Source organism: Scomber scombrus, chromosome 5 (genome assembly GCF_963691925.1).
Source record: "Scomber scombrus chromosome 5, fScoSco1.1, whole genome shotgun sequence".
Lineage (NCBI taxonomy): Eukaryota > Metazoa > Chordata > Actinopteri > Scombriformes > Scombridae > Scomber > Scomber scombrus.
Window position 1 is genome coordinate 14,842,937 of NC_084974.1, and position 17,672 is coordinate 14,860,608.

The following is a 17,672-nucleotide window of genomic DNA, read 5'->3' on the forward strand; positions in this document are numbered from 1 at the left end:
GTTGTTGGACTTCAACAAGCTAGCGAAAGGCAGCTCCACACAAAAACAGCTCCCACGTACTTGTCCCGGACAGTGAGTTATCTACGACACCTGTACGATCCGTATATCGTTTAATATAACTTAATTATAATCCGCATTGTTACTGCCGGCAGGTGTGTCCTCGGCTCGGATCCCTGGCGGTAACATTAGCCACAGAAACATGCTCTTTGCTCGGACTGTGACGCCTGTTTTTTTCCTCGCCACCTCTGGTCGAGGTTTGTGATGCGAGCCGAGCTGCAGCACGACAGAGGGTGAGACAAGAGCCACACAGTCGGAAAATATTTTGTATCTTGACACAGAAGAATGGACTTTGTCGGGGGGGAGCTTAAAGCAGCAGTGATGCGACCGTACACGGGCCTGAGTGTCATTGTTGGGCTACAACTTTAGCAAGCTAGCTAACATTAGCTCGCTCAAATTCATGCAAATGAATTGGTTTGGTGTCGGGCTCTGAGCTCACTCTGCTAGCGTAATGGAGGCACCCTGAGTGGCTTGTTCATTCCAGCTGACTGTCCTGGTCCTCTTAAATACTGCTGGCAATGTGCTGACGACCAGGGAGCAGTAGGACGCGGTTAACAGAAATTATTAAGTGGTAGCTGAGGCTGCCTGACTTGGTGATAGTTGAGCAAAGTTGCCTAGTTTGTCAGATAAATACAGAGACAGTGTTTCTCACTGGTATCACATATTTATTGTATTGATATTTGTGTGGAATTGCACTTTATCTTACATTTAAAAGGATGCAACAAAGTCACTTTTGATTTGGACTAGTGAAAAATATAATTTAAATCACTTTGTCCCCCCCCAAAAAACTAACCGGGCAATACATAGGTATAACTTTCTGATTGCACTTAGATATAATTTGGTCAATAAAGGACCACTATAGGTGCACATCTACATGTCTTGTAGTGAGAAGGCCAGAGACGGACTTATCCTTAGTTACTGTTTAACCTAATATCCAGGCTGTCTGGCACAGTTAAAGACTGAGTTTCACTGGAAATGAAAACATGAATATCGAAGAGCAGTGTTTAGATTTGTGCAATGTAAAGACAAAAAGTAACATGGATGATGAACATAACACTACCAACAACACCGACGGGGTCATCCCCCGGATCTCTGAACTGATGATGGACAGTAACGCAGAAAAACAAAAAAATGTTCCCACAGAGGCCTCTGAAACGTACCTGTTGCCTCAGCTCACAGACAACCTTCAGGTGGCGGAGGAGGATAACCACCAGGCACAAGACACACTGGAAATTGACGAGGTCAATGGAAATAGAAAGAGCAGTGCTCAAGACAACCCTGCTTTAGCAAATCCCACTGACTTAATCTTTTCTAATGATGAGCAGCATAAGGACAATATTGGGGTGGAGAAAAGGAAGGACGATAAGGACACTGCAAAGTTTGTTGTGGGAGAAGGGGATGATGGCGGGGACATGGACATTGGTGTGGATCTGAGTCTCGATGAGAGCGGGGTGTTGGAGGCAGAATCGACAAATGTCGGATCATTGTCAGACAATACTTTAGACTCAAAGTTGACAACTCAAGATGCCCCAGCTGGCAGCGTGGCAGACAGCCTGTCAGAGGCAAGCCAGACAAGTAGCACAGAAGCTTCAGCCTCAGACCAGGCTGTGCTGTACCCCGTGGTGCAGGAGGGGGACGATAAACACAAACCAAGTGGCAAACATGTGACGTTTCCCACAGATGAGGATATTGTCTCTGGAGCAGTGGAGCCCAAGGACCCCTGGAGACATGGTAATACTGAGTGTTAATGCATATCTTTATGTGTGATTGAGTTTCTATTTATTCTCATTGTTTGATGTTGTGGCTGTATGAACAAGCCAGGATCAAGTCTCATAGGACTTCTAACAGCTTTCCGTTTTTCTCAAACCCCATATGTAAAAAGCTGCTAATACTGGGGTAGAAATGTGCACTGTCATGGTCCGTGCTCCACGTGTAGTCGGTGAGAACATGCGACTGGTGTATGGATGTTGACACTGATACATGAGAGGTGTATCGATCATGCGGTCTGTTAGATGAATGTTCTTTTGTGTCTTCTTTCAAAGTTCGTTATCTCTCGCAAGATCACACCTCACGTTCACTATTTAGTCCCCAGGCAGCACCTGTGCCCCCGTCCCCTTTTTCAAACAGAAGTTTTACTTTAAATAGACAAATAAATAGCACAATAGTGTAGTCTGTTAGTTTGTTTCAACAGCTTAAGTACATCTATATATCTAAATATAGGCCCAGGGCTGTGCTGTGTGCTGTATTGTTAGAGGATCCCACCACTCCTTGAGGTGTGCCATTTTACCACTGTCGGTTCCTGTTTGTCCAGTGAGAACGCCTCCTGAACGCTCATGCAGGATGTGGCACTGCCTTTACTGTGCTGATATTATGTACCCAATCTTTAAAGTCATAATGAAAAGAAAAGCTACCTTTTCATCTTTTAAGTGAATCTTCCGTGTGATAATATGCATATATTTTAGAATAAATGCCACGCATTTAGATAAGAAAACTTTATGGATCCCCAGGAGGCAAGTTTAGCACTACAGCAGTACAAAAATAGATCAGAGAGGACAGGATACAGATCTGTAGGGAAAGTAGATCCAAGTTAGAAAGCAATCTACAATCAACAATCATACAGATAAAGTATATTTGATGTATTTTTATATAAAGATTTGCATTCATTATGACTATAATCAAATATAATGTGAACACAAATAGAAAAATATAGTATCAGTATTTGTGGAGTTCCATTTTTTTGTCTTTTTTTATACTTAGTTAAGATTCAACTTTATTGTCATTGCATTTCATTCCATTGAGTAAATACCAGTACAACTAAATGCAGTTTTTATGTAAAATAAACCCCAAAAACCATTATTGTACAAAAAGGGTGTAAAAATAGGCAACGCAAAAATAGGCAACGCAAAAATAGGCCTTTTTTTTATTGCAGGAATGTCCAACTCAATTAGTTGCTCACAAGTCATGGTTCAAGCCTAATAATACTGATAATCTGCCTTTATTAGGTCTGATATTTGTTTTTTTATTATAGTTTTATTGCATTATGCTTCTTTTAATGCTGAGTTGGCTTGCTTTAGTACACTTCGTATGTTCAGTTTTTTTTTTTTGGAGGAATTGGTACATCTCATGTGATCTGACCATGATTCATCTGCCCCTTCATCTGGTGTGGACAATGAACATGATTTAATGAACAAGACGTACAAAGTGTGAAAGCTGGTGATGACATAGCTGCACAGCTGACTACGGTGGGAGAAGATGGTCAGATTTGTTTTGATGGTTTTTTAATGGGTAAACAATTGCGAGTCCTGTGTTGTTGTTGTTGTTGTTGTTGTTTTTTCACTGATGTATAAAACCAGAAATATAGGCCAGGCCAAAGCAAAGGTCAGTGACGCGAGATGTCCGTACGGGGGGGAGGGGACGGTGGGAAGACGCACAAAAGCAGCAAGGTTAATATCTATGAGCAATACTGCTTCATGTTCAGCTGAATTAAAATAAAAACCCTTTCAACCAGCCAGACAGCCACTAAGAAAAGATCCTTAAGTCCCCCACCCCAATTTGTTCTTTTAACATTCAGCTCAACTGTAAACTATATTGATTTTTTGCCCACTTTACTTAACATGACATTCGCTTGTCACTGTTGCTTTTCTGTTTTTTTCTGTATCAGTCTATGCAGCCATTACAGAGCACATGCCAGGCATCCAGTCTAATAGTAAATTGGACGTGAAATATCTGTAGCCAAGCTCCACGGGGGCAAAGTCCAACGCAGTTAGCCAAGATTTCCGGGACCTTATGAAACACACAGTGCTGGGAACAGAAAAGTATCTAGATGACTGCAGAGTGGGCTCAGATTATTTGGCACGGCACATTTATCATGTAGTTTATTTAAGTTCCAAAGGTCCAACTGATTGTGTGTTTGATATAGAGGTAGACGAACGTCTCGCAGTGCTGAAAATGTGCCTTAATATAAGCTATGATATAACACTGTGGTACATTTATTTATTTATTTATTCATTATTTGTTATAATCCTTTTTCAGGGAATACATCATTGCAGAAATGTAATGATTTAAACTTCCAAGCCTGGTACTTTTACATTTTGTATGTTTTTAAGCCTGAAATATTGTGGCCTAAAATATCCAAAAAATGGTAATATATTTAAAATGATTCATGATAAAGGATGTTAAAGTTTAGAAATAATTATGACTGTTATGTTCTCTGTTTAGGTTTAACAGAAGATGATAATATAGTGTGATTATGAGTGTATTTTCACTATAATAGGGTCAAATCTAAAGTACAGTAAAATAATATAAAAAAAGAAACTAAAATACAGTGGCTCCAATTTTGGTATACGCAATAATTATAAAGGAATACTTATGAACAGTATGTAAGGGTTAAGTGAATGCTGTCATTTGTTAAGCTTTTAGACTAAATCTTTACATTTCAGGTGATCTTTTATGTGTGATTGTTGTTAAAGACTCAGATTGACACACAGGTTTTTCTTTTTCCCCCAACATTGCAACTTGCTGCTCTGATAAATTACAGCGAAGCAAACGAACAGTGCGATAGATCAATCACTGTCAACAGCTAAGCTAAACTGGCCTTTTTCACAGCACACATTTGGACTTGTCTTTGCAAGAAAAGCACAGGTAACAATGAAGCAGTGTTCACTATTATTTATACTATTTACTATTTTTCCTGCTTTGACATGTCACTAAGTCCTTTGTGCAAAAAGTCCATCAAATCATGACAATGCTATGATTTGATGGATGTTTTTGCCAATGTTTTTTTTAAGCTTCATGTTGTGTCTCATAATAATGTAATAATTTCCTTTAGAGCTGAAGTGATTAATCGGTCACTTGACATAAAATTAACCCTAAACTGTTTTGATAATTGATAAATCGTTTTGAGTTGTTTTTTTAAGCAGAAGTGTCCAAATTCTTTGATTGTAGTTTTTCAAATGTGAATATTTTCTGGTTTATTTAGTCTCCTCTGACAGTAATCTAAATGTCTTTGGGTTATGGACTCTCAGTCAGGACAAAGGAAAACATTTTGGCTGATCACTTTGGGCTTTGGGAAACATTGATCGTCATTTTTCACCCTTTAGGAACATATTATAGACCAAATGACTAATTGATTAATTGAGAGAATAAGCAACAGATTAATCCATATAAAAAATAATTGTTAGTTGGCGCTAATGATAATTGCTAATATCATTGCGGTTTTACAGATAATTGTGCCTGCATTTTATACCTACATTTTCGAAAATACGTTTAGTGCAAAACTTTTAAACTCTGCAAATACTTGCTGTCCTTTAGTGTGTCAGCAGTGGCCTGCTCAAAGCTTTTACACTCATATAGATATCTGTTCCTTTGTTCAGACATCTAGTATCTTGAGATCATGCTCTCACATGGGACACTGTGCGTGTGTGTGTGTGTGCATGTGTGAGTCTGAGACAAAGTCCAGGAAATGAAATGCATCTGAATCTGTAGCTCAAGGCTCTTGATACTTAGCGAGGAGTGAGCACCACAACACAATAGATCCATGATCCGTCCAGACACGTTATCTGCTGATCTGGTGTCGGGTTCTCCACGTTCCACGTTCCTGTGTAATGTCTCCTGTCAGAAATGTAACAGTGAGGTGGGCCTGAGATCACAGAGCCTGGAGCTTCATCCATGCGTGGAGTTACTGCTGTAAAGCAGAAGGACGAATTTGCTAGATGGGTATTAAATTTGTTCTAATTGATGTCAGGAATGAAGCTTCTCAACAGCCGTTAACTTTATGGAGCTCAGAAAAGCTGCCGTTCAGAATAAACACCTGATGTTCAGGAGGGAACAATAGTAGCCAGCTGGAGTGCCATATTTCCATTTCTTTCTTGTTGCTCTAATTTTTACAGAATTGGCATCGTCCAGTTTTGTGATATCAGCCGGCGTGCAAGGTGTGAGGCTATAGTTTACACAAAAGTTGAAGTTTTTAAGAACACATTTGCATTATTTTACTTTCTAGAGCTGAATTTAATCTGTATACTCGTAAGGAAACAGTCTCTCTAAGGGGAAAAGGAGAATATGTTAATGTAATTTTGCTCAGGGTTAGGTTCTATCATACCTAAAAACCCTTTTTTCTTTTCTTCTCCATCTCCCTGTCAAGACTTGAGGAGAGCTTGTTCTTTCCCTCCAGGCCTGGGCAAATATTACATCATATCCTGAGATTCCTGAACTTCCCAACATGCTGTGTTGCTTCCCCTTGCTCCCTCCACTTCTCCTTCCCGATCTCTCCTCCTCCTCCTCGTCTTTGTGTGGCTGGCCAATTCAGTCTAGGTGTAGCTCGGGCTTATATCAGCACAGCACGTCTTTACAAAAGCAACGAATCATACTGGAAGCATGTGCCAGGTCATTTATTTTATCAGACTTATCAGTCACCACAAATACTCTTAAATCTCCAGAGGTTGTTTTTGTTAAGTCATGCAAGGTAGTTTTCCACAGCAGCCACACTGAATAATAGTGCTCTCCAGTGTGTGTGCTATAAAGGTTAATATTTATAACTTAATTGTAAACAGCCTTGTGTGTAAATAACTTTGAAGCCTTTCACTTGCAGTGCAAACAATTCCTTCACAGTAATGACCGTTTATCCTACAAGCAAACCAAACTCTTTGGCCTACGTGCAGCTCCGTCTCGTGTCATCAGACCCGAGGCCCACTTGGCACCAGGTTATTAGTGGCTCTGTGACCCATGAAACCAGAAGCCAGAACAGTACTGGATTTTTGTAAACTTTGTAAAATATAGCATATTAGATAAGTGGACCATAAGTGTTCAGGTCTGTCTTAAAGCTGCAGTCAGCATATATGAACATTGAAACCGTTTTTTTCCGCTGTAATCATTCCTCCTTTTCATACTGACTGTTAGAAGATCTCCAAATACACTTTCACTGTGATGGGTGCCAAAATGTATTTTAAGTTTATCTTAAAATAATATGAGTCATCTGAGTTAGTCATATTGTGGATATTGGACATTTAGTCTTTTTAGTAAAACATTCTTTCTGTCTCGAACAGCAGTGTTTTCCTGTTGAAGAAAAAAAGGGAAATTTGGCAAAAAAATAACAGTAACTTTGAAAGAAATTGACTTGATTTGGTTCCTTTTGGATGGCTGAAGAAAACTTTTACATACAGAAGGACAGCTGTGCATTTAGTTTCCCATCACTTACATTGAAATCACATTATGAAATGAGCTCTTATGAACAGGAGGAATGATTACAGCAGTAAAAACATGGGTCTATGTCCATTTGGGCACCTGACTGTTGTTTGAGGACAGACAGAAAATTGTGAGCCCGCCCTTTAAACTGGCAGAGTTAGCGTTATCAGATTGATAATGTCAGCTGTCATGGAGGTGTCATTAACACCCCATTTTCCACGAAAACATGAAGAAAACCCTGGAGAGTCACACTCAGTGAGGCAAATAACGCACTGAAATAGAAAATACTGCAAAAATCAGTAATGAAACTGACAGTTTTATCATTTTGCATGTTTGTATGCTCTGTATCAGTGTTTATGTAATATGTACGATAGTTGCAAAGCTGTCAACTAAGTTATTGCTTTAAAAAATAGCATTAAATGAGTGTTTAGATGTACAGCTGTTTAAATTATGAAGAGTAGTTTGATTCACTGTCCTTGAAAAAGTTTGCTCAACCGTGCATCTGTATGATGAAGGACAATATGAACACTTTAATAAAATGTCCCGTTATTGTTTCAAACAGAGTCTGCCAGATAAACTAATTAATGATGACTTTAAATTAGTGTTTTTAATTCCAACCAACAATACACGCTGATGCTGATATGTCTGTCATAGGATAATATCAGCGGATACTATCGGCCTGCTGGTTTATCTCTAGTTTAAATATTCATCTTTTATGTATTTTGGCCTGTTTATGCTACACATGCACCTCTGCATTGTGTATTTGAGAACCATATGTCATATAAAGCTGAGGATTGATAGTAAATGGCAGAATAGATGTGGAACATGCGAGTCTCCATAAAACTTGCCAGTATTTCTCTGTGATGATCAGTGATCTCTCATCCTGCCCTGATGTCGCTGTAGGACTTTGTGTCATTGTCAAACAGGAATTCCTTGCTCTTCCCTTCCTTTTTATCTCTCCTGAGGTGGTTTGCGGTGACAAATATTACCAACACACTCTCAGCACACGTGGCACAAAATGCCTTTTCATTTTACAAATGAGCATACAAACTGTTGCTTGCTCATAACGTCTCTTTCCAGCTGGTCTGACAGCTTTCCTTCTCTCAGACTCAGGCCTGGCATCATGTGGGAGATAATTTAAAATGGCTGCTCTGTTTTTCTGTTGTTTTAAGCATCATCGTAGTTTATCAAACAGAGAGACAGACTGCTGTTGTTGCTCAGACATAACATCTTAAACCACTGAAGCCATGAAGGCAACGTAGACATGCTGTGATATTATTTCCTGTCAAGCTGTAATTGTTTTGTCTGCTGTAATGTGTAAACGGATCTAAAATACCGTACATTTGAGGGTGTTTTGATGGGTCTGTGTTTGTAGGAGGCATAAAATCAATTCCAGGTTTTTGCTTAATCACACTCCAGCAAAGTCTCACCATTTATTGAGCCACACCAGGAGAAGTCATCAACTTTACATCGCTTACTTTTGACCCTCTGCCTCGTGTAGGCTTGTGCTGGAACAGCACAATTCAGGTTACGTAAATGTGCTTGGTTGGAGCAGCTTCCTTGTAAAATTTGGACTTTTATCTCCTCTGTGTGTCTGCTGTCACCGACTTGTCATACAGACTGGTCAAATCTCACAGCAGCAGCATTAGTGCCACACATCCTCGCCCGTCTGCTGCCCCACCTCTGAGCAGCCAGACAGCCAACTGTCATGTGTGAATGACGTTGCTGTCACCATCCGCAGCACGGCAGTGTGAAATGGCATGAGACGGGGGCTGGAGAGCGGGAGAGCAGGGCTATTTTGAACACTGACACTTGCATGTTAAGTAGGAGCTGACGACTCTTGTGTGTTTGCACTCCCGACACATATCGACATCCAGCCAAAACACCTGTGAGGTGCCGTCACATATTGCTGAGGCCATGTGGTAAACTTTTGTCACCCTTAAATGTAGGTGATTGGTGTACTTCATGCTTTCAATTTAGCCTTCTTTCACACTAAGCTGGCTGAAATTTTAAATTCCTTGTGCGTGTAAAAACATGTGAGTCCACCCTGACTTTTTAAGATCTCCATCCACACTTGTACCCGTCTTTTAAGGAGTCGGACAGACATAGTCGGTAAGTCTTCTGAGTCATAGCTAGTTAAATCTGCTCTCTGCGATCACTTAGCTGTTCTCATTGACACATTTTTTCTGTTGCTGTGCTGCTGCTTTGTGCTTGCGAAGTCGTCTATTAAAATAAACATTTATACAGCTTAATGTCAGAACCTGCACTATGTGATTAGTGCTATTGACATTTGAAAGGAGTGCCCATAGAGTCGGTTAGAGGCGACAGAAAGTTGGCTTCTTTACTTGACTGCTGCACACACCCCCGTCTGCCTTATGTCACCCAATTTTTCATCGTACTTTTTGGATCCTGGAAGCCTCTTTTGTGTCTCAATCTCTTCATGAAATGGGACTGTTGTTTTTTTTGCCATACCCACACACACACCTGACAGCATCTCATGAAAAACCTGGATTTAAGAGCGCAAATTGTAAAGTTCTTAAATCATAGTTTGCCAAAAGCTCTGGTTTTGCTGCACACACTGAAATGCGTGGCCAGTTTTGTCATATTTAATCACTCTGGAGACTGTTTTCCAAAAAGCTCAGTTTTTGTGTGGATGGACGAACAAAAACGAAGGGAACCAGACGTGATTTGACCTTATAATGAATTGTCAAACTAACAAATAAGTATACATTTCCTGTCAAGGTCTTCATCTGACAGCAACAACTACCTGATGGCGTCAAACATCAATGGTTTGAGTCAGTAGGGCAGCAAATCTTCTAAAGACTGCAGAAGATTTTGGCCATACATCTGAAACAGAGTGGATTAAACCCTGAGTACTGCTAGTTGGACACCTGGCCTCCATGTGTCACTAAAAGTGCTGTGTGTTCAATCTTCTCTATTCGAGCACCTTTTTCTGAACTGTTGGCTGCGAATAATTTCCTCTTACAGCATGCAACCTGTCAACACTGGTTTCCTGGCTATTACGTTTCCTTATAGACATTTGAACTGTACAGATTACGTCAAATTGATCAATTCAAGGTGAAGGCCTCTTTCCAGAAACCTCACACACGGCTAGGTCAGTGCCTTTGTGACTACCTCTCACTGCACTTTTCTTACTACAGGCCTCTTTCTTATAGCACGTTGTTATGTAACTTAGTGTTATTCTCTCAAGGAAGTCCAAATGTGCGTGCACTTCCAGATGTGGTCTGGTCTGGTGTTTATCTGCAGTAGCTTGACTGAGGCCGGTGGTGCAATCTTCACCACATTCCCAGTCTCTGCCAAAGTTTTTTCATAAACTCTCGACACAAAGTATCCTGTATCACACTTAACTAGTTAAACCAGAATGGGAAGACTAGTCAAACAGAAGAAATTCAAGACTTGATTCAAGCTGTGCATTTTCACGTCTTGTTGGGATCAGCTCCTTGTGCCGGGTCTCTCGGTTGCCAGTTTCTGCCAATTATATTGCGTCTCCTTCTACATTCATGCAAACTTGTCTTTGCTTGTTTCCCCTTTTTTTTCGTAGGAGTGAGAGGAGAAAGCGTAGCACCTGTTGATACTGTATTTGCACACCAGTCAGCGGTTAGACAAATAATGGAGGCACAAACGTGGCAAAACTGAGAAAGATAACAGACATATACTGAAATTGGGGTCGGACTTGACTTAACGATTCCGATAACTTTATATGTACCCTCAAAGGTGTGCAAAGAATCAGCATCCGTGATCCTGATCATTTCTTGTGCATATATGGAGCAAGAGCTGGCATGATGATGCTTTTGTGCTGCATTAAAGGCTGTCTACATTCATTCAGCACCTTCATATGACAGCAGCTTACAGGCAGGTGACAGCTTTCAGCTCCCTGCAAGAAAAGAATTGTGTGTTTACAGGCCCTAAAGGTTTGGCATCGACATCAAATGCTTTTGAAGAGCTTCATAAGAAAACAGTTAAGGCCCTTTTCGTGTTGCTTTAGATGTTCTTCAAAAGGACTGAAAGCAGTCGAAAGCTCTTTCAGAAGTTTTTCAGGGAGATTTCGGTTTTGCCTAATTTTATCATAACCTCCAAAACCAACAATCCAGTTGACATGCTGCTTTCTGCAACAACTGGTCAGGTGTGAAAAGTTGAAATTAGATAAATGAGCAAAGCTCATAGTCCTCCACAAACTTTTGACAATTCCTACTTCTTCTCCCTGTTTGAATTAAACCATTAAAAACACCATGAAGTGTTGTAATTTGTGTGCTGCCGTTACATGCAACATTTTATCCTTTGTAGCTTGTTTATTGATCTTCTGTGCCTCCATTATGCAACAAATAGCTCCTTGCTTCACCGACATTTAAAATGGGGCATCAAATTTCAGCTTATCTCATACACAGCTTGTTATCGCAACAGTTTAGTAAGCATTCATACACCAGTCCGCTCATCTGTCCCAGTAAAACTAACACAACGTGAGTCTGGTGCTAAAGCCCACACTCACACAGTGGGCACTCTTCGGGTCAATTTGTGCTGACCTTTTGTGGGCGGTGGTAGAGGCTTTGACTGCAACACTGTGATTATGTTGTGCAGAAAAAAAGGAAAAGAGAAGCTGCTGCCTTTTAATACCAGTGCATCATTTTGACAAGTTGTCATACTGGTGTGCCAGGGCTCGTTAGGCAGCGTTAATTGAAAATCAGAAATAAATGATACTGTGTCACATTGGTTTAAAGAGTGGATAAGAGAAGCTGGCAGCATCTAATTAGCATTATTGAAAGCAATTGAAAATAACTCACAGCTGATTACTCCGCTTCTCTTTTTTTTTTTCTTTTTTTTTTTTTTACACTTCTTGTCATATAAACCTGTTTTTCATTTCACAAAATTAAATCAGTTGGGAAATAAAGAAGTACAGAAATGGGATGACAGTACAGATGACAGCCAAAAAGCTCATTACTCAGCTGCGTAGGACTTGAATGGACCTCTTGTGACTCATTGATGATGTTTCTTGCCATGTGAACATGTGTTAAAGCTTCAGGACAGGGATTACTTTGCCTAAAATACTCATATTTTTGGTTGTTTATTTGAATATGTTAAGGAAAAAACATTACTCTAAAATATACTGTACACGAGTGGATTTTTATAGCATCTTTGATTTAAAGGTTGGTTTTGAGCAGTCATTTCTCCTCCCTTCTAATCCTCCTCCCTCTCTCTCCCCCTTCTGCGTACCTCCTCATCGCCACTCCCTCCGTACATGTACCAGCAACACTGGAGGGAGTGTAATAAAACAGAGACCGAGCAGGCAGAAACGCAGGCAACAATTGTAGCTCAGCTCTTAATGACCCTGCAGAGCTGAAACACACATCTCTGATTTCTATTTAACATCAAGCATCTGACTCTTGAGGAGCCCACTGTTTCTTTTTTGTCTCTTATCTATGCAGTGTACTTATTTTTCTTTAAGATGTTCAACCAAGTTTTCTTTGCTATTGAGTACAGTGATGATAAAAAAAACATTATTTTTTATTCTTTCTACATCTCTCACCTCTTCTGTTTCTCTAATTAAGGGGCTGTTTATAAAAAACATACTGTGCACTAAGCATGGGACCTCCTCCAACTCCCACCCCTAAACCCCACCTTCCCTCAGGAAATGTTTACACACACAAACACACACACACACACACTTTTGCTCCACAGCGACTCTGCACAATAACACTTTTCCAAGGACATCGTGTTCACTGGAACGCACAAACACTGTACTGTACAAATTCACAAGACTGCACACTTAACACACCAGTAGAGAAAAGCATTTCTATTATCAACCATGGAAACAGGGCAACAGAAGAAACTGAGCTTTAAAGTCACAGTGAAACAGAAGTTAGAGAATCTTTAGCAACTGTGCTGTGATGTATTTCCCAGTGGAACAGATCATGTGAGCGGGTGAAGGGTTTAAATCAAATCCTACACATTTGTTTGGACCACTAAAAAAGTAGGCGTGGTGCAGCGAACGCAGCGCGATACAGAGCTGTGAAGGGATTGTTGGCACACATTCCCCCTCACCCACGTTGTTAGATGAGAAGGAGGGCGAGGGAGAAATGAATGAATCACATCTCATATCAAGTTCTTTTGGAAATGAAAACAAGGTTTTCGCTCAGTAAAATAACACACTTCCCTCTGTGATGTTTCTCTGCCAGCTACTCTACAACCCACAAGCGGTCAAGTGTGGTTTTATATGATGGGTGTGGTTAGCTTGTCGCCCCAAGTCAAATTTGGCGGATACATTTTTGTTTAGGCCCCTGAGTTCAAGATGAAGCATCAAACGTCCAATGATCAAGACGTGATTTTGTAGTAAACATGATCAGGTTTTGTTTTTTCAGTTTTTCAAACATATTATTAGCATATAACAAATAATAACTGAACAATTAACCCAGGGACACAAGATTAAGAACATTTATTTTATTTTAAAACACTGTCTTTAAAAAGTTGTGGAGCCATCCTCATATTAATCCATTTTAACTTGTACTGCTCTAAAAATGACCCTCACATACAGTATGTTGCTGTTTCTGCCACCTTTGTGCCCTCATAAAGTCTGTGTATGTTCCTGATGTGTAGCTGTGCCTGCTTTTCCACACAAACGCAAAGATAAAAGATATTTTTTAATCTAGTCAGATTCATATGGATGTATTTTAGATTTTTATAACTTAATCATTTGGTTGTACCTCACACCCCAAACCACCACAGTGTGTTATTTAAGTTTTTGGTTGTTTTAGTTTTTTTGCATTATTCAGTTTGTTGTAAAAGCTGCAGATATAGATCTTTACTTCATACTGTTTCTTATGTGTTATTGTGTGATCAGGCACTGATGAGTTATGGCGCTTTTCCACTATATAGTTCTAGCGCTACTCGACTCGGTTTTTTTTTTGCGTTTTCATTATGGGTTGTTCCTGGTACCTGGTACTTTCTTAGTACCTGCTCTGCCGAGGTTCCAAGTGAGCCAAGCCGATACTAAATGTGACGTCAACAGACCGACGGCCACTGATTGGTCAGAAGAGTTGTCACTGGAAGAGTCATGAGCCGTCCCACACAAGAATCAAACCCGGCATTTTTAAATACCGGCAACAGCGTTACAGCCATTCGGCTCAATTTTCTTGCTTTGTGTGTGACAAAAAGCCACATACAGCAGCAAGTACACCATCGCCTCCATGTCCTCCATTGTTTGTGTTTGTGTCGCGTATAAAATGAAGTCAAGGCAGTTTTGCGGAGCTGTGCTATGACGACCCTGCCCACGTTGAGTAGGTACTAGGGGTGTCCTGATACAACTTTTTCACTTCTGATACGATACCGATATTGCAGCCTTGGGTATAGGCCGATATTGATCCGATACCGATATCAGCATGAATCATACATACTTTTATTACTTATTTTGTAGCGCGGGATGTTAGAAAAGGCTTGATCAAGTGATATGACTCAAACAGGAGTATTGTTTTGTCAACAATGTAGTGGCGGCTAGGCATAATGTAGCGAGGCTCGAGGTGCTCAATTAAGCGTTTAAACCCGACATTACTCACCACAGACAAGGGCTGGTCATCAAGTACAATAAACTGGCCTATCTTTTCTGTTATTGCTAATGCCTTTTTGCCGTCCCGTGGGAGTTTGTCACGCTTTGCAAATGTTTCGGACAGCGTTGGTTGTTTGAGGGAACCGGCGGTTTGTTTCTTCGCCTCTGTGGTCTTGCGAAAATCCTCATGCTTTTTCTTGTGATGCTGCTTCAAATGCGCAATGAGGTTGGTCGTATTAAACTTCCCCTGATCTGTGCCACCACGGGAAACTTGCGCATTACAAGTTTTGCACTCAGCTGCAACGTCATTTTCTGACTTTAACGAAAAATGTCATGTTAATGTCATGTTAACACGTCGATGTATGCAGACACCACAGTGTATTATTAAACAGTGAGTTAATCTGTCTATATCTATAAGTGATTTACATTTACAGAGTTTACCCAACTTCTTAATTTGATTTGATTTTTTCTTTTTTCGTTCCTTTTTTCCTGTTTTCGTATCTTGTCTTCTGTGCTTGTGGTGTTATTGAAGTGAAGACCTCTTGAAGTAATGAGAGACTGTCGTACTACAAACGGAGACTGTTCTCTTTTTAACGGCAGCTTTTTACTTCATGTGGTCATTGGCTACATTGTACAGCGGTAATTAGAGTGAAGAAATTAGTTAAAGGCCAGGAGGGAAGGACAGGAGTCAAATTCCCATCCCACCACTGTGAAAAACTGAGTTTGACTCAATCGAATCAGAACTGGAGTTTCCTATAACAGCTGTAATATTATGTATCGTGTTATACATCTAACACTCATCATGTTTCAGTTCCTTTGTTCATTATCTGTGATGTGAAACTATCAGACTATTTACAAACTGAAAGAAAACAAAAGTGTTTCCTGGTCGTAGTTCAGTTAGAAAACCCTGCCGTCCCTCCTGTGTGGCTGCTGACGGCACCGTCACAGTCGGTCACACTAGAGAGCAGTACAGCAGGTTGTACAAGTGTCTGTTTTTTGTTTTTTTTAAGTTCCAAAACATTCAGCTTACCGCTCTGCATCTCGCTGCCTCCGTTTCTCTATTTCAGTGGCTGTTTGTTTTGTAGTGAGCTCATTTTGAGACCAGTCAAAGTTTAAAGCCCGTCATGCTTTTATCTTGTGTTGCTCTGTTTACAATGACGCAGTTAGGGGGAAAAAAAGCAGCAAGTCAACTGACAAAATGAGACTCTCAACCGATGATGAATCAAATCATAGAGGTTTTAGGGAGCAGCTCTACTGCACATATGTACTGGAGCCTTGTAGGAGGATCAAAGACCAGACTGGTTTCCGTTCTGGTGGCTGTTTGGTCTGGGCCTGAAAACAAGTGAAAGATGTGTTGTTGCCGTTCTTGTTGCATTCATACGACACTGGCTCGCTCTTTCATTTTCCCTCCCCCGCACATCATTACCTCGGACTCACCGCAGTATCGGCCTGTAGGAGTCATTTTCAGCCGTGGTCTGACGTTGATAAGTTTCACTGAGGCGATGAATAACACAGAGTTTGATCGGACATGCTCGGCTGTTCGTGGTGGTTATGAGTTGTTAACCTGAATGTTGTCTCTTTTCTTTATTGTCCCACCAGCCGGTCACTCACTCTGATGTCTGCTCGTACAAACAGATATGCACAGATTCAATCATACGAATGTACACGCCCCGAGCCAGCAATGTCCTATAACTTGTTATTTATAGAAGGTTATTATTACTTGACTGCCTTAAGAGGAGGCTTCCCTCAATCTGTACAGAGCATTAGGTTTACTCTCCAGGATAATACTGAAACTGAAACAGGGGTTTTATTTTTAAACTGTTATTACATTATAATAACAGTTTTTCTCCTTAGTCCAGTTTGTTCTGTCACTGTGTTGTACAGTTGGTAGGCGATGAACTTCTATTTGGGAGACAAAGGGGGGAGGAGATGGAGGCGACTGAAAAATGAAGCGGGCAAAGTCTCACCTTGGAGAGAAATCAAAATGCTTAAAGTCATACACACACACACACACACACACACACACACACACACACACACACACACACAGAGCCACCCTGTGTGTTTGTACTGTTTGTTACAGTCTGCAGCAGCATGCACTGCTAACTCTGTATTTATCTACATACACCACCTAATACACAGGATTTGAAATAAGTACCAAATGTCAACTGCTAAAATGCATATCATCCTATTTGTCTTAATTTAATTTCATGTCCTGACCTTTCTACATTCCTGCGTACATGAACTATTTTTTCCTTCCTTGTTGCTGTCTTCCTCTGTGCGAGTGCTTCACTTCATCTCTCAGCCAGAACAGAGTGTTTGAATGTTGCCCAGTCATCTGACTGGAGTTAGCCCCTGCAACAGTCTGGGATGGCAGCAGTGGCTGACCCACACACACACCAAGAACAATACCTTCTTTTTGCTAACTTAAGTAGGGGAGCCCTTAAAAGGGTCACAGTTTCTAATCCTCTCTTTCAAGAGAGTGCTCCCCAAGGCAGACACACACAAACAGGTCACTTAAAAAGAGAACATTTTCCAAGTGTGTCTCTTTCCTAGACTTCATTATTTTGATCTTTCTCAAGAGTCGCTTGTTGTAGGGATACAGTGTCCCGAGACAATCTGCAGGGACGATTCAGCCATGTCTCACAGCTCAAAGCTCAAAATGCAGCTATCAGAAAACAGTCTGGCACCAGTGACCCACGAGTGAACTGCAGAGCACACAAAATAAATAGGCATCAGTTAACTTAATGATATAACAATGTCTGCCAGCAAGCAATAAGAGCAGGGACACTTTGTAGCTATTAAAAACATATTGTTCGTATTTTGGGTAATCTGAAACTGCACCACACCTCAGAAGTGGTGTGTTTGAACTTCTGTACCA

At 40.6% G+C, this 17,672-nt stretch overlaps 1 protein-coding gene across 1 annotated transcript in view; it reads left to right on the forward strand.

Moving 5' to 3' along the window:
• The first annotated feature begins 40 nt into the window (after positions 1–40).
• ppp1r37 (protein phosphatase 1, regulatory subunit 37) overlaps positions 41–17,672 on the forward strand; it is a 42,471-nt gene continuing 24,839 nt past the window's right edge. The window contains exons 1-2 of the mRNA XM_062419638.1: positions 41–72; positions 153–1,788. Of these exons, the coding sequence (XP_062275622.1) occupies positions 1,041–1,788 (748 nt within the window). The 5' untranslated portion in view covers positions 41–72; positions 153–1,040. The remainder of the gene's footprint in view (positions 73–152; positions 1,789–17,672) is intronic.